The sequence below is a fragment of the Anarhichas minor genome, unplaced genomic scaffold, assembly GCF_050575085.1.
Source record: "Anarhichas minor isolate MPS153535 unplaced genomic scaffold, ASM5057508v1 ptg000005l, whole genome shotgun sequence".
NCBI classification, from domain to species: domain Eukaryota; kingdom Metazoa; phylum Chordata; class Actinopteri; order Perciformes; family Anarhichadidae; genus Anarhichas; species Anarhichas minor.
Window position 1 is genome coordinate 3,247,501 of NW_027466451.1, and position 21,434 is coordinate 3,268,934.

The following is a 21,434-nucleotide window of genomic DNA, read 5'->3' on the forward strand; positions in this document are numbered from 1 at the left end:
AGAGTCAGATCTGACAATCAAAGACACATTTATGTTTGTTGGACTTTATTTGTTTAACTGTTTAAAATGATAAAGAAAGATGTTGTTCAAACAAAATAAAGGTTTTCTAAAAATCAAAAAAATCTCTCTCTCTCTCTCTCTCTCTCTCTCTCTCTCTCTCTCTCTCTCTCTCTCTCTCTCTCTCTGAGTGGAAGGAGCACGGAGTTGACGGAGCGTGGTTTTGAGAGCGATTAATAGCGATATTTCGACATTTTTCTTCACTGGGTAATGTTGTATATGATAGTGTAGTGGGGTGTGCAGGGTTCACGGGGTTTTAACTCAAGAGACTAATTTACCAAGTCCATCGAAACAGCAAAGCAAAACTAAGGCCAGGGGCCCATTGAAGGGACCAGACAGAATGCATAGCCCGCTGCATTATGTCAAATCACATTTGTTTTAAATATTTTTTCCTCACAGGATAATTGTTATTAAATATTTTTTTATTTAATGTGTAAAAAATAAAAACAGTCAAATTAAACTCAAGGTAAAAAAAGGAAAACAGTGTGTGATCTTATGGGCTCCTTTATGGCCCCTTGGTGAATGTGGACCAGGGGTCTGCGGGCCTACAGTACATCCAACATGTAGCGGCTGGTAAATTATGGGTTCATTATTTTTACAAAACTCATGTACAGGAGCTGTAGGCACAGTCTCATTTCCCAGATCAATACATTCACCATTAGCCATTAGCGCTTTAGTACATATACGTACAGTATATTGTTCACGCATATACTTTTGTATCCAGGTGAGTATACTCACTGGTCAGTGTGTCTGTCAGGAACAAGGATCCAGTCTGATGTAATGCTTTTGAAGTACAGGAAGAGAGGCGTCACCAGCTTCTTTATGTAGTCCTAGAAGCATCACAGACATGAGTAACAGATGCTGGTTCCTGCCTCCATACAGACTCACCACGGTGGTGTAAATGAACATGTTGTAAGTGAGCTAAACATTGAAGAATCTTTGCCACTGGTATACACAGATAGTGTAGTGTACCTGCATAGGCTGATAGACTTCAGTGCGGTCCAGCATGAGGTAGTAATAGCCCAGATTATCCAGAGCAGACTGCCAGGGCATGTATTCTGCCTCCACAGACAGGTAGAGGGTTGTGTTCAGAGCGAGAGTAGTGGAGACCATCTGAGCCCTGCAGAGAGATGAGATGTGTGTGGTTTAGATGATATAATGTTACATTGGGACATGGGTCTATGAGCTGACGGCCTGCACCGTAACACGATGGAGGAGTCCTGGAATAAACCCTCATGGACCCTTCCTCTTGCTCCACTATCAGGACTTTATCAGGATATTCCAAAAGAAATATCAAAAACTAGTGATGGATCTGCCATGGACTTATTGAGCACTTTGATGTGCTCGGTATTGCTGCTTGGCTGTCTGTCTATAACAGGCCGGTTGCTGCTGTTTGTAGCCTTGTTAAGAACCGCTCTGCGGAAGTGAAGAACAGTTATGTTATATGTCATAACCTAAAAGTGTCACAACTCATAATGGAGTTTCTTTCATCTGTCCTGTATTCCTGCCATCATCACTATCTCTCAGGTCATTTCAGATTTCAGGACCAACGAGCTCCTGGTGAACAGAAGACCCGCTCACACTCCTGAGCCACAGCGTGCTGCGTGTGATGCCACTTCACACAAGTCTGATATTTTACATTTAGAAAATAATGCCAAACAACAAGTTGGATGAATTGGAATGGAGCACTAAGACTTGCAGTGGTATGGACTACCTTGCCTGTCCTCTGTTAGATCAGTTTGCCTGTGCTGCTCGATCTCGTGCCTTTAACCCCTGCTGTCCTTTCGACTCATAAACAGAACTTATTTTGACATTGACTGCTCTCTGGGTTGTGCTTTTGGGTTGTAGTCTGCCACAGAAACATCACCAGAAGACAGATCTATATGTAATGGTTAACTGTTTCCAGGTTGTTTGAAGGGGATCCACCCTTTTGATTGTACTGACCCAATCATCTGTCATCTAGCACCCTGACATAAAGAAATCACTTCAGCCCCACTGGTTACACACTGAATAGCAAGATGGTTATTGTGGGATTTCATATTTAAATGCTTAGCCCATATTCACAACAGTTTCCTTTTGTAGGCAGGTATACTGATGGCAGGCCTTTCTGTTACTCACAATGGCAACAAGTAGTAAGAAATATGTGTCTTGATTTGACTTGGGTTCTAACTCTTCGACTCTAATGAGACCGAGCATGGAGATGGGCTGGACAAAGTGACATACCTGGCCAGATTGAAAGCATCATCCACAAGCTGGGCTCTGTTTATCACCGGTATCACCTGCACAACAGAGTGTATGTGTCAAACATGATGAACATTATGAAAACACTCAACAAAGTAATGGAAGAGAGAATGAAAACAAAGACAGGATAAACAAGTGTCAGCGTGTGGAATGTGTCGGAGCAGCCTGACTGTACCTGGTGCTCTGAATGAAGCTGAGCTAAGAGCCTCTCCCAGTTCCCCAGGTCATAGTTTACCCGGTAGTACCCGGTTACATTGATGTTGGCCAGAACCCACAAACCACCTCTCTTCATCTCCAAGTTTACCGCTGAGAAGAGAACGGAACCAGTAAAACATTAAATAACGTCATTGAACAAAGGCATTATGTATTAATACATATCACTGTCACATCATGTGCAAACTGTGTAACCGGCTGTATCAGTCAATATGAGTTGTGTGGATTGCTAGCATATTATTACACACCTTCTTTTTCCAGCAGCCACCAGATATCTCTCTTTACCTCGCCGCTCTTCATCCACCTAACAGGGATCAGCCACTCAAAGCTAGGGAAGGAAATACATTCTGATTCATTCTCAATTACTGCCACATACAGTACATTATCAAAATGCATTTAGGTTTGAAGAATAATGCGACTTTGAGTCACTTGAAGTGAAGTAATTCGTGAGGAAAATATAATCCCTGCAAATATGTTGCAGTGAAACGTTGTAGCCAGTGTTGCGTACTTGTAAGGTGATTGAACTGTGATCTTGGACTCTGGATCCAGCAGGAAGTGCTTCTGGGATACCTGTCCTGTGGTGGTATCTAGGGTCACCACTGGGAAGCCCATCTGGAGCACCCAGCGGTCCATGATCGTACAAACCGGACCAGGTAGTGAAACATCATTTGTTTCCACTGCCTGTTGACAAAGATGACAGGAAACATTAAACACTTCCATGTATTTAGTTTAAGGTATTTATATTACATAAACAAATATGTCAAATACAACACACTTCAATTCTTCAAAGGCCCAAATGCACATGAGTGTGACCAGAACATCTGTTATTAATAAAATATACAATGACTTAAACAATTACACAGTATGTGAACACATTGTTTATCCTGTTTATAGACAGACATTGTTATTATGACACAGACCTATGTAGATATACATGGATGTGTCCATATGCATAATAAATACATGGATTAAACTCAACATTCCAGCACTAATCAGTGTTCTGGGTGAGAGACAAGGTAGGGGGGGGCGGACATTCTCCCCCCTGTGGTGGTCTGAGCTGCGGTTGAGAGAAAAGTTGCAGGACAATCAACATCCAGTTCATATGGCAGGAAACTAACATGATTGTAAACAGAGTTAGTTATCATGAATCTATCTAAACATCATTTTTATAAACTTAGATGTTTCAAATTTAGAGATTTTGTAAATGTCAAGCTTGCATAATTAATGGGTAAAGACGCACTATAGTGAGTCAGTGATGTAAGATGAGTTTTGTAAGACTACAGACTCAATTTGTGAATGGTTTGCAAATGAAGTGAATTAGCTCTCCGGCCTTTGGCGTCAGAAAGCTCCGTTCAATCTGCGTAATACACCCGGAGGGATTTGAAAATCATATGACAATACACGCAGACAATACACTTCTGTCTTTCGACATGTTTTCTTGATAAAAGGTTATTAACACAAGTTGAATATTCTACGCCGAAGCCAATGGGCACACAATACTACAAGAAAGCACCACATGTTGCCATTGCAGCTAATTGTAATAAAAAATGTGTAAACTTCAAATAACATTTTGCAAAATAATAAAAAGACTTCCATCTTACCATTTGTAGATGATGCCACAAGTCATTCCCTACTGTGTTACTGTAGGCAAAGTGCTGGAGGTATCTCTGAAGACAAAGGAACAACTCAATCTGTGGTTGTGGTTAAAGACAACCCGCTCACCCACGAACACACAGCCGCCCCATTTTATCATGTTAAGCCAACAAAAATACAGACAAACGTACGCTGAGTCCCTGGACAAAGACCGGCTCTGAGAGAAAATCGGACAGCATCCTCAGCACTGCTGCACCCTGAGGAGCCACAGACGATACATCAGTTTACAAGAGCAACAAGTATCTTCTCTTGTACAGCATAATATATACAATACTATGTACAGCAACCTGTGAAAGGCACTGTGGGCGTGTTTATGCTGTAATACATGACATACAAATCTTTTTCTGATGTCTGTGTACCTTGCTATATGAGATGGCATCAAACTGCTCACTGATTTGGCCTGGCAAGATAATACTGTCTTCTTCAGAAGACAGGGGATGAGAGGAGGTCAAGGCATCGACTGCAAACACCTTGTGGACGTCATCTAGTATGATCAAGTCTTTCTGGAGCAAACAGACAAACAGAAATGTATTAAGATGTCATATGATGTGCAAGGGTGATGACAGAAATGTACGTATGTAGGCTAGCTAGTGTCAACGGAGCATTGTGTTCTCACCACATCCCATGCAGGCTCAGCATGGTCGGCTCCCAGGTAAGACACATACGACGCAAAGCCCTCGTTCAGCCAGACCTCATTCCACCAGCGCAGAGTAACCAGGTTACCAAACCACTGCACCAGAGATGACATCAGTGTTGACTACTTAATGAGTAAATCAATCAATAGATACAATTCAAAAGGAAATCTATTCACCATGTGTGCTAGTTCATGAGCAATAATGGTGGCAGTGGTCTCTTTATTCCTGCTGGAGGAGGTCACTGGGTCATAGAGAAGGTTGGTTTCTCTGTATGTCACCAAACCCCAATTCTCCATCGCACCAAAATAGAAGTCTGGCAGAGCAATTTGATCTGTAGAGACCAGGTTGAATGTAGATTAAAGGAACTGGATTTAAAGTCATGCCAATATACCCCACAACCCTAGAAATGTGGTTCATCCATTCATTTTACAAAAAGCATTTCCTAACTTCCCTCTAGTGTTACCAAGCTATCCAGGGAGAGCCGAGCAGCAGTATCCATCAACCCCTTTGTCCTGGGATGGCAGCAGAGATCTCAGGGAAATAGGTTTGTTTTTTGTCATTTGAGTTGAGGAACATCCTGCAATGTGAGAAACCTCAGCATATCCTATCATATCTCCTGTTCTGAGCAGCAGGATATTTAAAATATGAAATGGATGAGATCTCAGCAAAAGAAAGCCTGCTCTCTTCTTACATGTCAGGCCTTATTGTTGAACAAGGATGTAGTGCAGTGTATACCCAACAGTGATCAGCTTCCTCAACCAAGTCAAGTTTCCATCCAAATGTAGTGCACATTATAAAGAATCTCCTGAAAATCAGCAAAAGAACATGCAAAATAATCTTTGTACCAACCCACTAGTATTGTGTGAATGTTAGGAGTTGCACGCATCAAGATAAACAGGCAGTAATTCTCCAGTCAGGTGCCAATTGAAAGAGCACAGCACCAAAAGTCAAACGATGGAAAACACGGTGGACATTTGCTTGTTTCATGCATGTGAGGCCCGCTGCAGCTTCAACATAGATCTCACGTGTTTGTCTGCTCCTAACTCTTCGTCCCGTCTGGGCTCTGTGAGGCTGTACTTGATCGGTAGTCCTGAGCTGACATGCTCACGATGGCGGTATTGACGTGCTGATGTTAGGCAGGAATGTCTACCATGTTCACTATCTTAGTTTAGGTAAGCAACCCTTGCTAATTAGTACAGAACATTAAAGTAATTTGCAGTTATTTTAAAATAACCCCCTCATATTAAGCAAGAAATAGAAATAAAATCGATAATTCAAAATGCCCATTTTGGTCCTGGAAAGTAGACGATAGATGCAGACTCACCTGCTTTGCTGAGAGGGTAGGACACGTTATAGTACGACTGGAAGAAGTCCAGTATGGGTCCAGTCACATTGAGAGCATAGCTCCCCTGTCCCTGCTCAATGGCCGTCCTGCGAGCCCAGATACGGATCTGAACACAAAACAGCAAACGTTATGTAAATGAAGTATTATCATGCATAAAGGTTTTAAGAGACTGACGTGTAGACATTTTCATAAACTTACAGGCTAAACTAAAGAATATGTACAGTAGATATCAGTAGAAAGACACTAAACCAATTTATATAACATTGTCACTTGTGCTTAAACAAAATATTTATTTACATATGTATATTATTCATATATATTCATGACGCTACTATGCCAAATCTTGAAACGTGAGGTTTTATATAGTCATTTAATATATTTGTGTCTTAACGAGACAAAACCAGACAACACCTTTGGGGCTCTGTGAAGTTTGTGATCGGCCGTTTTCAAACATTTTATAGAAATAAAAAAAATGAATCGTGGTTCAAAAAATAATCATCACAATATTGATAATAAAAATATTCATTTCCACAACTCTAATAATGAAATACATCGTTGCCTCGCAACATGAAGCTTTGCCGCAAATTCAATAAGAAAGATATCTTCCCTCTTTTCCTTCTAGTGGTAGTTCCTGTTGTTCTGCTGCTAATTCTACACTTCAAATCTACTCTGTCACTTCCTCTTTCCCACAAATCTACTCTGTCACTTCCTCTTTCTCACAAATCTACTCTGTCACTTCCTCTTTCTCACAAATCTACTCTGTCACTTCCTCTTTCCCACAAATCTACTGTGTCACTTCCTCTTTCCCACAAATCTACTCTGTCACTTCCTCTTTCTCACAAATCTACTCTGTCACTTCCTCTTTCTCACAAATCTACTCTGTCACTTCCTCTTTCTCACAAATCTACTCTGTCACTTCCTCTTTCCCACAAATCTACTCTGTCACTTCCTCTTTCCCACAAATCTACTCTGTCACTTCCTCTTTCTCACAAATCTACTCTGTCACTTCCTCTTTCCCACAAATCTACTCTGTCACTTCCTCTTTCCCACAAATCTACTCTGTCACTTCCTCTTTCCCACGCCCTCAAATCCCTTTCACAACTCTGATGTCACCATCTCGCCATTTGGAATGGCTTACAGCTCAATGACTACTGGAACACAGTTAATGGCAGTCAAGCAACAAGTCATATTAATAACAGACATACCAAGCAGTGGGACCTGAAATGTAAAAGAGGAGCATCTCTCTCTTATCCTGTGCAGTGCTCACAGTTTAACTCTCAAATTCTTTGTGAGTTCAAGCACATTTGTTATAATTGCCAAAGTCCCTCTCTGTTAAGATCAAGAACCATTGTGATACAGCTCCAACTGATTGAGTCATCAGGCTGGCAGTGATCGTCAGCTGTCTGTCTGATATGTCCATCACTTTGAGCACACACACACACACACACACACACACACACACACACACACACACACACACACACACACACACACACACACACACACACACACACACACACACACTCATGCTTCAGAGAAGAAAATTCCTTTTGATTTGAACAAATGCATTTCCACTGGAATACATCCTGTCTGAGGTTGCTGTGTGCCAGTTAGTTTGTTATGTTTCTGATTATTTCCTGGTGGAAATGCAGGTTAAACTTTGCCTGAACCACCAACTCACAAACGTTTGGACTTGACCGGCATGTTCTCTCAGTGAGCATCATCAGTTTGTCTTTCCGTCCCTGTCAGACATCTGTCCGTCTTGTACTTAGAATAGAATCTTTCTTGATACCAAATCAGATTTGTGGACCTTTTTTACAGCAAAACTTTTGACGAGTCACAGCAAAGAAGCAGAGGTGGGATTGATAACAGAAGTGACAGCAGATAATACAGTGCAATGCAGAAATCAGTGTTAGGCACATGCTTGACTGGTCATAATGTCTGCTGTGAGAAGGTTTTATGTAACTTTAGTTAGAGTACCATTGTGATTTCAGTTATAGAGCCACTGCATGACAGTTACCAGAGTGCCTCCTTGTGTAGCATTGAGCTGTGTGTAGTCACAGATGACCATGGCCAGCAGATAGGTGGACATTTTCTCTGTACGCTCAAACCTGGTCTGTGTCACAGCTACTCCATCGATAGTCGTGTTGACAATATCTGAAAAGACACAAACACACAGCTGAACAATAATACATTTATTTACATAGCAATGGCATGTACATTAAAGTAACACTGTTACATTTTGGAAAATGGATTTTAGGAGGATTAGAGTTTATGAACATTGGTTTATGTCTGTGATTGTCAGACAGCCCCTCTGTGTCTCTGCTAGCACACAGAGCAGAGCTCACTCATGTGGCTCTTTGCCTGCTCCTTCCTCTACACATGTGTTCTCTTTTTACAAGTAAGGTGATGCACCTAGCTGACTAGTAGCCTAAATGTAAAACATATTATTTAACACCTCTCTCACCTTCCCTTCCTCTCAGTTGTGTGACTTTTTACAGAGCAATAGTTTATTTGAGGATTGTTCCTTTAGGATTCAGAGAGCATCACAGCACAGAGACAGCACTGGTAAGAAATACCAATGACCTTCTGATCGCATCAGACAAAGGACTTGTCTCGGCACTTGTCTTGCTACATCTTACTTCTGCATTCAACACCATTGGCATCAAAGGAACTGCATTAAGCTGGTTTAAGATCCATTCATCAGATCGATCTCAGTTTGTACTGGTGAATGTGGCCAAAGTTAGTCGCAGAGTTCCAAGTGATGTGCTTGTACCAATTCTATTCACCATATATATGCTTCCTTTAGGCAACATTATCCTTACCTTAAGGATATAAAAACCTGGTTGACCGACAACTTCCTGATGCTGAACTTGAAGTTATTCTACTAGGCCAGGGGTCTTCAACTAAAATTCCAAAAGGTCCAGATTGAGAAAATCTCCTCGGGCAAAGGTCCGAAACATTACAATAATATCTATTTAGTGCCATATATATATATATATATATATATATATATATATATATTCAAGAAGTCTAGTACTCTGTGTAGTCAACAACTGTCAAATCAAATAAAGAAAGTACACATCAATTATATTTTAACAAATTATTATTCTCAGTTTTCAAATTTAACTGGATGGATTATAAATAATACATAGAAATGCTGGTTTTAACTTCCTGTGGGAATAATTAACATAGAAGAGTCTTTTAATTCTTGCTTAAAAATTATATCCTCTCTGAACACGTTTCTCTTGTTGGAGAACGTCATGTGAGATAACTTCTCTCATCATCGCAATTTTCCTGCTTTTCTTTCTATTTCCTCGTCTCTCCCCCGTGTGTCACGGTGTGTGTAAATCTCACTCTAATCAGGAAACGTGTCAGAACACCCATATTTGATTGGCTGAGCTGCATCACCTGATGTGATTTACAACGCATTGGTCAGTGTGTTTTCTGCACCGCTGAACAAGTGCCGTAAATGCTGGAAAAGCTGCGCCGGTTAAAGTATAAACCCGCTTTCAAGTATGTATATTTCCTAATTATCTATCGGTTTGAGATGCTGGATCCGGATGCAACTGCGTCTGGGTCCGGATCCGGACCACGGTCCGCCAGTTGGGGACCCCTGTACTAGGCCCTGAACACCGAAATCAGTTATCTGATGATGTAGGTTCTCTAGAAGGCATTGTTCTGGCATCCAGCACCACCGTAGAGAATCTCTGAGTTACCTTTGATCAGGATTTGTCTTTTAACTCTCAGATAAAACAGTCTTCAAGGAATGCTTTTTTCACCTACATAACATTTCAAAAATCAGGTGCATCCTGTCTGAAAGCGATGCAGAGAAATGAGTTCACGCATTTGTTACCTCTAGACTAGATCACTGCGATTCCTTATTATCAGGCTGCTCTAATAAGTCTCTGAAATCTCTCCAGTTGATTCAGAATTCTGCAGCTCGTGTACTAACAAGAACTAAGAAAAGAGATGATATTACTCCTGTATTAGCTTCTCTGCACTGACTCCCTGTAACATCCAGAAACCCTGATTGGTCTGGCACCGTCATATCTTAAGGAGCTTATAGTGCCCTATTACTCCTCTAGAGAGCTGTGCTCCCAGAGTGCAGGGTTACTTGTGGTTCCTAGAGTCTCAAAAAGTAGGATGGGAGTCAAAGCCTTCAGCTAGTATGCTCCTCTCCTGTGGAACCAACTTCCACTTTCAGTCTAGCTGCGCTTCTTTCCCAGAGTTTTTGTGCTTTCTTGCTTTGCAGGTTTTGATGGATCATGGTTATACTGGACCGTGGTTGTGTCTTCTGCTGACACCCACTGCTACTATGATTCTAATTATTATTAGTCATGTGTGTCTTACTAGTACTGCTACCTCTTCCTGAGGTTTCTTCCTTTATTTCCTGTTAAAGGTGTTTTTGGGGAGTTTTTCCTGTTCCGGTGTGAAGGTCCAAAGACCGAGGATGTTGTCTGGTCTACAGATTGTAAAGATCAGTAGAAATCAGAATTAAGTTGTTGTTGTTATTAAGGTTTTCACTTGCAAGGAAGCCTTGGTGTTTGGTACAATAAACATTAGGAGGAAGACAAGTACTGTAAACTCAAGTACAATATAGAGTAGAAAACTTTACAGTTTTCTGAATGATATTGGGAAAATAGTATAACAATATAACAGGTTTTCGGTCTTCTTAAACTTGTCCAGCTTTATTTGTTTCAACGTGGGGTCACTATTCTGTCTGGTTCCTGGAGCCACACCTTTCAGACAAAGTCAAGTGACGTCATTCTTGTTCTTCACAATTCATTCTGTGCATTGATGTACAGTAGTGATCGATGCGGAAAACTCAGGTACACATGATGGAGCGCTGCTCCCACCTTGTGTCTACACTTATCATGTGCACCCCCTACTTTTACTTTTACTTCACTCTGGTTACGCAGCCACAATTCCGTCAGATGATAGTAGAAACATCTGTAGGTAATCAAATGATTCCATTTCTCCCTGTTGCCTGTTGCATGGGTCCAGACCAACAATGATGACCTCTACACACGATATTGCCGCTGCTATCGTAGATGATCCAAATGGATTAAAAGTACCGGAGAGGAGTCTGCTCTGATATCTGAACCATTTATCATGTTCCTCTGTCGTACTGCTACGTAGTCTCTGTTGGCATAGCTCAGTCCGTCTTCCAGTCTTCCTCATTTGTGTCTGTAACCGTAACGTTGAGCTCTGACTGCCACCTCTTTCCAATACATTGTGGATCTTTAACCTTTACAGATCATCCAAAACATTCACACAAATCCTCCAGAATAGTTGGCTATGTGGGAGAAATACCACGAACAGTTCTGAATAGTTCACTCAGAGGCCTCTCTTTGGTGTTTAGGCTGCTGAATAATAGTTTAAAAGGCTTTAAATTATTTCTAAGTACATATTTTTGTTATCTATAATATTTGGAACGAAAAACAATTTCTGTTATAAAGAATAGTAACATGTATTATGTTCGGGGTCAATTTGACCCCAGGAAAAACAAACACAGTTTCAGTATTGTCTGAATGGACAGTGCCCACGAAACACAACCAGACATTCATCCACAGTCCCGTGAGGGCCTGGATAGTAAAGAAAGGGTCATCGCTGAACCCACTTGTCCCAAACATCCCGTATTGCTGCGAGTTTGTCACGCTCTCGTGGGCCCTGCCTTGTTTCTCTGTCATCAAAGCGTATGACACGGGAGAAAACATGGAATGTGTTTAGAGACATGGTGGCTGGAAATATTGCCCTTCCAGTGTCAGCAGCCCAAAGGCTTGCTGTTGCTTTGCCTTTTGACTTGTACACTCCTGCCAAAATGAGCAACCCAATGTAGGCCTGCAAGTGGGTCACATCCAAGTCTTACCAACTGTCCGCATACACGCACCTCCCCTCTAAATTTGTCATCTCAAGTATATCCTTTTCAATTTATGAAGAGCTCAAATGCTGATTGTATGTCTTGGACATGGCTGACAGCGTATCTGGTGGGCCTGGAACCATTTTGATGACATTATCAGCACTAAGTCTCCATGTTTGGAAGGTAGTGTGTTTGGTGGTGGTTGAGAGACAACAGGAGGGTCAACACTGAGGGTCTCATTCTCATCAGAGGAGGATGCCTCATAACCAGGGTCCTCCTCAACATCATGCTCTGTCTCAGACACATTCTCCTCTATGTCACTTTCATGGTCAAAGAGATGAGACAACACCTCATTGACAGAAAACCTTTCCTTACAATTCATTTCAGTTGAGAGAGAGCAGAAAGAGAGAGAAGAGAGAGAGAGAAGAGAGGGAGAGAAGAGAGAGAGAGAGCACACAGAGCACCAAGAGAAATGCTTTAGAAGGCTGCTGTGCAAGTGTGTGCTCCGCCCCCATGTCGTGTGAACTATCAGTGGTTCTCGCACTACTACAGTTATGCTTATGTTAGGTTAGGGCCCTAAAGCTTTTTGAAGATTATAAAATTGCATGTTTTAGTGACCTCAATATCATCCAAAACAACCAAAACAAATGTGTGTAAAATGTTGATATTTCTTATATGTTTTACAGCTAAAACAGCCTGGAGTCAAATAGACCCCAAAGAACACCGAGGCGTACAGCATGTGTACAGGACACTGAAAACATATTATCATGTTCATTTTATGTTTACCCAGTTGTTCCTATTAAATTAGGAAAAGTCATTAATGTTAATGTCTAATTTGGAGGAAAATAAAACAAAACTTAAATAAATTAGATTGTGCAGCTCAATTTACACAGTTGTCATCTACAAGGTCGGACTGAAGAGATTTGGTAGTAGCCCAGGATCTAGTGATTATATTTTAGTGGTGCAATTCACCCCAGAATTTGCATGTTATTAAATTACCAAGAAGTGACCAACATAACCGTAACCTCGGCCTTAAGGGCCGCAGGAGGTCTTGGGCCCGAGCTGTAGTTGCCTGAAGTGATCATGGCTGGTTATCCAACTTCTCTGGAAACATCTCTGTGGAGTTAATCGCTCCATATCTGTTTGCATGCGAAATAATGACTGAAATCTTTAACGGTAGATTTATGCAAATCCAGCTCTGCTTTGATATACGTGGACTCCACTAACCTGTTTCCATCCCATTGGACAGGCCTACAGTTCCAGGGGGATGGATGAGAGTTATATAGAAAACAGCTTTCATTGCTGGCTCATCAAAACACGGGAAGGTCTTTCTGGCATGAGTTGGATGCATCTGAGAGGTGGCAACAATCCTGAAAATGAGCAAAACATTCTGAACACGGTGCCTATCAACACAATGTACAGATTAGAAATGAGCTTACTAAAACAGAATATAGATATCAGGAACACAGAACAGAGAACTTACTTTAGCACTCCACCTTCTTCATATTCACTCCTGTAGAAGCCTTCCAAGTCATCAGCTAGTTCTCCACTGAACTCAGTGTGCAGCTGATACTTCTGTTTGTGAGTTAATTTACTATTCAGCTGGATAACCAGATACTGGGTCTTAGGCTGCAGCCAGGAGGACTTAATACTGGGAGCCGAACCGCCACCTGGGGAAGAAGTATTGATGGGGAAAAAAGTGACATGGGATTATTATGCAAAAATAACCCCCAAATATAACTTTTTCTTTTACTTTGTCTGAGTATGTCTTGCACATTCATTACTTGTGACATGCTTGAAGCTGTATTCATGACAGATTCACCTTAAAATGCGTTAAACTTGCAGGTTGCTTCAAGGAGCCGGAATGCATGTGACATCAAATTTAGTTGAAGGACAATAACAAGAAAATTTCTTCTTTAAAATATCTTAGTTTTTTGATGAAAATTAGTCAAATCTCAAAGCAACAAGCCTGAATGAGGCAATATCCAGCCTTCCATCCACCCCTCTATCCATCCGTCCATTCATCTTCTCCGAGCTCCCTTAGGATTTGTCTGAGCTCCTCACCTCATCTCTAAGACTGAGCCAAACCACGCTATGAAGGGAACTCATGTTGGCTGCTTGAATCCATGCGCTCACTACCTACAGTAAAGCTCATAACCATGTGTGAGGGTAGAAATGAAGCTCTAGCATAAGTTCCGTCAGGAAGACTATACTCTTGCATGCCTAAGCCCGTAGTAGTTATTTCCTTACTGTCAATCATGATATCAGCTGTTTAGATCAGCTGGTCTCTTCTATCCAATAGCACAACAACACAATGACATCGTTGGCCTGTCATCTTGCTGCTGTGTCTTTTAAATATGATGGTCTCTCTACCTTCAGTACGTTCATGCTGCTGTTACACACCCCTCCACCTCCCCATCTCCACCCAGTCTTCATCAGATCCATCATCTTCATCAACTCATCATTCTATCAGCCTCATCAGCCACCACCAGTGTCTGGACTCCACGGGGGGATGTTCTGTCTGTATATATAATATTTTAGTTATTATGGATTTTTTACTTTTTTACTTAGTTGATATTCTTTACTGAGTGGACCAGGGCCAGGACGGAATCAGCATAGCTCCTCCTCGATCTGAGGTTCGACAATCAATCACACCCTCATTTCCACCAACCTGGAATAAACTATCCAAGTGTGGCTGAGCAGTGTGACACTCCTGACCTCCACTGAAGAGGTGTGTCAGCAGAGACAGCCCAACAATGTCCAGAGCTCCATCTCAGATCTCATCCTCACCTGCTTCCTCACCACTGAGGAGCTTCTTGACTGTGTTCATGTTTTCCTTGCTAGCTTTAGTCTTTCTCTGTGTGTGTGTGTGTGTGTGTATATGTGTGCGTGTGTGTGTGCGTGTGTGCGTGCGTGCGTGCGTGTGTGTGTGTGTGTGTGTGTGTGTGTGTGTTTCTGTACTGTACCTGCAGCGATGAGCCTGGCAAAGTGTGTGTTGTCCAGCTTGGTGTAGTTGAGTTTGTTGGAGTGGATCAGGATCATATTTGTTTCTTTCACACACTCAAACTCCACAGTGGATTGGCCTGGTGAACGCATGGCATTAGCAAAGACATTACATTACATTACATTACATTCAACATCAATTACATTTGATTGGATTTGTACAGCCCAATATCACAACTCACAAATGTGTCTCAAAGTACTTTAAATCTGTTGAGCATACAACACCCTCTGTCCCTAGACCAGTGCATCAGATAAGGAAAAACTCCCCCCAAAAACACTTTGATGGGGGCTTGTCCCCATCAATGGCGTGTCCCTGGTGTGTCTAGAGACCCCCAGAGTGTAAGAAAACATGTGTCCACTGTACTGAGAGTACTGAAGCACCTCCTTGCACCTCTTCTCCACGTCATGACGTACACCAACTGTCAGGGCAGCATGCGCTTCACCCCGCTGCTCGTACATTCAAGAAGAGAATCTAACCGTGGCAGCTCCCACGGCACATAGATGCACTGTCTCTGCTGGACGGTACCAATGGCTGTGATCCCGGCCGCTGAACAGGAGCACTTAGAAAGGTTAGAGAATCAGGTCATTCCTTCCATCTGCCAACCAAAGAGTCATTTATTTCCTATCAAGTCCAGACTTGATGACTGCAATGCTTTTTAATCTGGTATCAGCAGGCAGAACAATCAGTTTCAGTCATAGCAGCTGAGAGGAGAGCCAGGGCCTGCAGAGCCAGTCAGAGTCCACATCCGGGGTCCATGGACACTGGAGGAGGCGATAACGAGCACTCGGCCATGGGCACAGGCCCTGTAGCATTCTGCTGCAGCAATCTGCTTAATTGTTGTGAATGATTCTTAGCAATAAAGAAGACTGCAGTAATAATGAAGCACAGGGACGTGTACTGCTGCTGCAGCACTGCAAGAACATGAACGGTCCAACGTCCATGATAGTGTGGTATATTTTCAGGCCTTGCACAGTACAGCGAAGACCCCAAGTGTATTTGTCTTAGATGAAAACCAGATGTGCAGGAGACCAGGGGCAGAAGGGTGGATGTGTAGAATGAGGAGGCCACATACATTCTCTTACGTTCTGCCCTGATGTTACATAACATGTACCCTATATAAAGATGAAGCGAGAGCCCTAAAGGAGGGACTTTCAGATTCGACTTGAGACCTCCGGACGATCTAGACGTCCGTAATGGCATGTGTTGCTTGTTTGTATTAAACTTTATTATACCAGCAAGAACAGTGCCCACGGAGCATCCTTCCTCATCACTTCAACAGAACTGTCGCATGAAAGATACGACAATAGCTTTCTCGTGCTAGTTTGTGCAAAGCTGCAGAGCTGCAGTGATGAATAAAAACTGTGAGAAGATGAAAAGTATTTTTTCCTGGGTGGGCTCGGCCATCAAGCTTTTGGTGTAATATTGGGGGGTGGAGGTTCTCTGATGGGAGATGTTGTTTCATGCTATGAAACACTGTATTGCTAATCTTTATTCAAATAATGAGATGTTTAAATGTTGCTGACATCCACAGTTAAAGACTCGAAAGCAATGCTTCCACAAGCATTGCTTTAAATAAGCAGCGTTAATCACCTGTAAAGATGTAGAGGCCAGTGTTTGTGTCACAGCTGAGACGAGGCCACAGGGTGACGTTGTAGTAGTCAGGGACCAAATCAGTGGGGAGCCGGTAGCTGCAGGGGAGAAATTCTAAGGTCACTGAAAGGAATCAAATGATGTATTTACTGAATGTATTTGTGCTATAACAACATCCAGCAAAGTCCACCTTTTTAATTGCCAAGCAACAGTCATAATTCATTCAACCATAGGAAAGCACTGTGAAGAGTGAACATGGCTTGTTTTTTGTCACAGTGATGGTCGTGCTCCTGCTTATTCCTAAAGTACATCCCAAGTCTCTTATTTGACATTTTCTCACTTCTCGATCCTCACGTAAAGTAGTTCTGGTCCGCCATGATGACGGCCGTCCCAAAGCTCTTATTTCTGCTCTGAGGATAGAGGAGGGAGGAGGGAGGAGGGATCTCTGAGGATAGAGGAGGGAGGCGGGAGGAGGGATCTCTGAGGATAGAGGATAGAGGAGGGAGGAGGGATCTCTGAGGAGCCATGAGCAAGGACGCACGAAAACAGCCTACCAGAAAGTCTTTTAACTGCCGACACGCCCCCTCATTGGATATCAGTAATTTGATTGGACGCTGCAGCTGATCAGACTGATGTGACATCTCAACATTACTGAGGTTTCATACCGGAGTGAAGACAGGCCACAGATCAAACTCTAGTAATACTAAACTGTAAACTTTAATTTGTTTTCCGATTCACCATCTGGTTAAAATGTTTTTGTAGGTCTGAACAACAAAAGGGCAACAAACTTTCCTCATTTATTACAAAGATTTGACTTTTCATGATCTGTTGTTTGGCCCAATAACTTTTATTTTGGATATAATTAAATCTGTCTTTTAGCAAGAAACACACAATTTATCATCATTTCACCATTCAGTCACATTAGGCTGATCATTCTCGAGTGTTGAGTTTGATTAGTTACATCATTTCAATTTTCCACAAACATTTTGCCTAATAAATCATTTCTAGTGTTCAAATCATATTCTGGGTTATTAAATAATGGCATCACAATCAGATTATTAATAAATACGGATGCAAATAATGTATCAATAATATAAACGCTTTCTGCCAGTAGAAACTGGCACTGTGCCTCTAAGCAGGACACAGTGATGCAGAATGCAGGTGTTTGGTAAACAGGTAACACACTGCTGCTTTACTGAAATATCATACTGACCCTCACTCTTCTCTCACATTACATTTTACATTCACTTTAAAATGCTTTTCATCCGCATCAAATCAACTACACTTTAGATCATGGTATCATATTATCTTAGTAAATGTTCCATTATTCAGTGTTGATTAATAAGGTGCATTAACACAAGAAATACACAAACATCTTAATGTATTTCCATATTGTATTATAGTGTAAGATACATATTGTGCAATAGTATGCACAAATATAATCTTACTGCAGAAACAGAATGTATATGCTGTACATATTATCTGTAAACAAGATAAACCACAAATGACACTTTGTTATAAATATAGGTACCTCATAAACTGACGACTGAGTCTTTTAGACTTAGTAGATATCACAGTAAAATAATATTGACTTCATGTTGTCTCACTTAGTGATGGAGGAATACTGAAGCTAAGGACCAAAAGACCATTTAGCTGTTATTCAATGACCAATCACTGTGTGTGCTGCATCTACAGGGATTTAAATAAAGCTAGATTAGGATTTATTGATCCAATTATATTTCTCATTCATGTTGTATTGCATCATTCTTCACCATCCTGCGAGGCACATTGGATCTTTGTATTTGTCTGCACTAACTATAACCTTCAGCACATTCTGTGTTATGTATCATCATCCTTCAAGTGTCAAAGAGTTTGCTGAATCAACGTCCTACCTGTCCCAAGGAGCTGTGACATCATCACCGTCGCCTCCTCCTGTCAGGGCCATAGTCCACAGCGTGACAATGGTTGCCACAGAGACCAGGGCTATGGTCACGGACACAATGCAAAGCTTGCTGACTCTGAAGCTTTTCTCCATGGCCTGAAGAACAGCAGACGTCCCACAGATGGATCTGTACTGAACCACTGTGAGGAAACCAGTTGACTGACACCACTTCCCTCTTTAGTGGCAGACTGCTGCAACGCACATGGTACTTAAAACTAAGTCTGTCCAGTTCGCTTACTTTCAGATCGCACAGAATGAAAAACAGAAGATAATGCCAGCATTTAACTGCTGAGCCCCCCCCCCCCCCCCCCCCCCCACCAATGGATGATATATTAGGACCAAACAGCTCTCATGGGAATGTGGAAGTGGAGACCGTTGATGACCTGCTTAGAAGTGAATGATAAGAGTGATGGATTGCCTACAATAATGTGAGAGGATGTTCATATAGCAGTCATAAAACACTGCATGTCTGCTGACAATTCACTTGTGTGTGACGTAAAGAATTTATTGTCTTTGTGTCCAAAGGTCAAACCGTCTGTCAATGAGACAGCTTCATTTCAAGATGGTTCTCTTCATAGATCTCATAATGAAGGCAGCAACAGTCAGTGAATTAATAGAGTTAGATAAATGGTAGTTTATTAATTAGACCTAAAAGGTCTTCAACAGAGTGTCCGCGACCCCTAGGGGGTCCGCGTAGGTACTGCAGGGGGTCCGCGAAATTTTTGGTTAATTAGACAACTTTTTTTTTTTTTTTTTTTTTCCAAACATGAATCTGTCCATTATTTTAATAGTTCAGTATTGTATTAAAGATAACAGGTATGTTTATAAATGGCAGTGGCACTAATATGCCATCACTCATTTTCGTTTTCACATGTTTAAAATAACAACATGAATATATGAACCTGTGTATTATTTGAATAGCTTAGTATTGAATGCACAATAAAGAGGTATGTTTACACATGGCACTAGACCCATTTAATATAAAACACTATTTTATACAATATATATGGTCGGGGGTCTCACACTCGGTGGTTGCTCAGCCACTGAGATCGACAACTTGGCTCATGTGCTGGCCTTTGAGTATGAGCTGCACAGGTGATCGAGAATACCTTAATTCTCTATTAGTTTGGGGGTCCTTGGCCTGAAAAATGTTGAAGACCCCTGAATTAGACAGTATACTTTAAGTCTTTATATAAGCTGAAAGGTATGATGTTATACTTGTTGTGAATCCATTTCTACAAACATAGTAGGATGATTAATGACAGAGATTAAAGATGATGCAGTTGGGTTGTAAAAAGATCACATAGAACATGAAGTTACTTGTAATTCTTTCAATGTGTTGATGAGTTTAGATTGTATTATTTCATGTTCAAGAGGTTCCTATAGAATGGGAATCCACGTCTGTAAAGAAGGAAGAAAAAAGCTACCAAGTACCAGCAAGATGCATGTGAAACAATTTAAGACACAATGTTACAGCGTAGAAATAGTCCCTAACTTATATCGCTCTGTCCCTTTATATTTGACTGCATCCGTCTATTCAATGATCTTCATACATGGCTGTAGTAAAGAAAAGAGAGAGAGAAAGACCTGTGAAAGGGCTTTCTTCCCAACAGAATGTCCCTAAATTGAGCTCCTCGTGGACTCAAATGGGAGGTATGATGGGATGGGAATTCCACCTCCCCTTCAACCAAAGGGTAAATGCACACACCTCCAGTGTGTGTGTGCAATGAAGCCAAATGTTGGCGCCAAGTACCCATCCTCAAGGCAATGATTCCAATTTATGCAAAGACCAAGAAGGACGACACACTGAACCGCAGAACGAGCACATCCGACAGGAACAACAGACAGAGGACACCCTGATCCACCCAGAGGACACCCTGCTCCACCCAGAGAATACCCTGATCCACCCAGAGAACACCCTGCTGCACCCAGAGGACACCCTGCTCCACCCAGAGGACACCCTGATCCACCCAGAGAACACCCTGATCCACCCAGAGAACACCCTGCTGCACCCAGAGGACACCCTGCTCCACCCAGAGGACACCCTGCTCCACCCAGAAGACACCCTGCTCCACCCAGCGGACACCCTGCTCCACCCAGAGGACACCCTGCTCCACCCAGAGAATACCCTGTTGCACCCAGAGGACACCCTGCTCCACCCAGAGGTCACCCTGCTCCACCCAGCGGACACCCTGCTCCACCCAGCGGACACCCTGATCCACCCAGAGAATACCCTGTTGCACCCAGAGGACACCCTGCTCCACCCAGAGGTCACCCTGCTCCACCCAGCGGACACCCTGCTCCACCCAGCGGACACCCTGATCCACCCAGAGGACACCCTGATCCATCCAGAGAATACCCTGCTCCACCCAGAGGACACCCTGATCCACCCAGAGGACACCCTGATCCACCCAGAGAATACCCTGCTGCATCCAGAGGACACCCTGATCCACCCAGAGGACACCCTGATCCATCCAGAGAATACCCTGCTCCACCCAGAGGACACCCTGATCCACCCAGAGGACACCCTGATCCATCCAGAGAATACCCTGCTGCATCCAGAGGACACCCTGATCCACCCAGAGGACACCCTGATCCACCCAGAGGACACCCTGATCCACCCAGAGGACACCCTGCTGCACCCAGAGGACACCCTGATCCACTCAGAGGACACCCTGCTGCACCCAGAGGACACCCTGATCCACCCAGAGGACACCCTGCTCCACCCAGAGAATACCCTGATCCACCCAGAGGACACCCTGCTCCACCCAGAGGATACCCTGATCCACCCAGAGGATACCCTGATCCACCCAGAGGACACCCTGCTCCACCCAGAGAATACCCTGATCCACCCAGAGGATACCCTGATCCATCCAGAGGATACCCTGATC

At 42.6% G+C, this 21,434-nt stretch overlaps 1 protein-coding gene across 1 annotated transcript in view; it reads right to left on the reverse strand.

Moving 5' to 3' along the window:
- Positions 1–18,636, reverse strand: part of LOC142932009 (aminopeptidase N-like) — a 28,019-nt gene extending 9,383 nt beyond the window's left edge. Inside the window, exons 1-18 of the mRNA XM_076076207.1 lie at positions 18,494–18,636; positions 16,602–16,699; positions 14,974–15,090; positions 13,491–13,677; positions 13,235–13,377; positions 8,165–8,301; positions 6,124–6,250; positions 4,976–5,130; positions 4,781–4,894; positions 4,524–4,667; positions 4,296–4,361; positions 4,113–4,178; positions 3,020–3,192; positions 2,760–2,839; positions 2,474–2,604; positions 2,281–2,336; positions 1,030–1,177; positions 796–887 (exon numbers count right to left, since the gene is read on the reverse strand). Of these exons, the coding sequence (XP_075932322.1) occupies positions 796–887; positions 1,030–1,177; positions 2,281–2,336; positions 2,474–2,604; positions 2,760–2,839; positions 3,020–3,192; positions 4,113–4,178; positions 4,296–4,361; positions 4,524–4,667; positions 4,781–4,894; positions 4,976–5,130; positions 6,124–6,250; positions 8,165–8,301; positions 13,235–13,377; positions 13,491–13,677; positions 14,974–15,090; positions 16,602–16,699; positions 18,494–18,636 (2,177 nt within the window). The remainder of the gene's footprint in view (positions 1–795; positions 888–1,029; positions 1,178–2,280; positions 2,337–2,473; positions 2,605–2,759; positions 2,840–3,019; positions 3,193–4,112; positions 4,179–4,295; positions 4,362–4,523; positions 4,668–4,780; positions 4,895–4,975; positions 5,131–6,123; positions 6,251–8,164; positions 8,302–13,234; positions 13,378–13,490; positions 13,678–14,973; positions 15,091–16,601; positions 16,700–18,493) is intronic.
- Between the last annotated feature and the right edge of the window lie 2,798 nt (positions 18,637–21,434).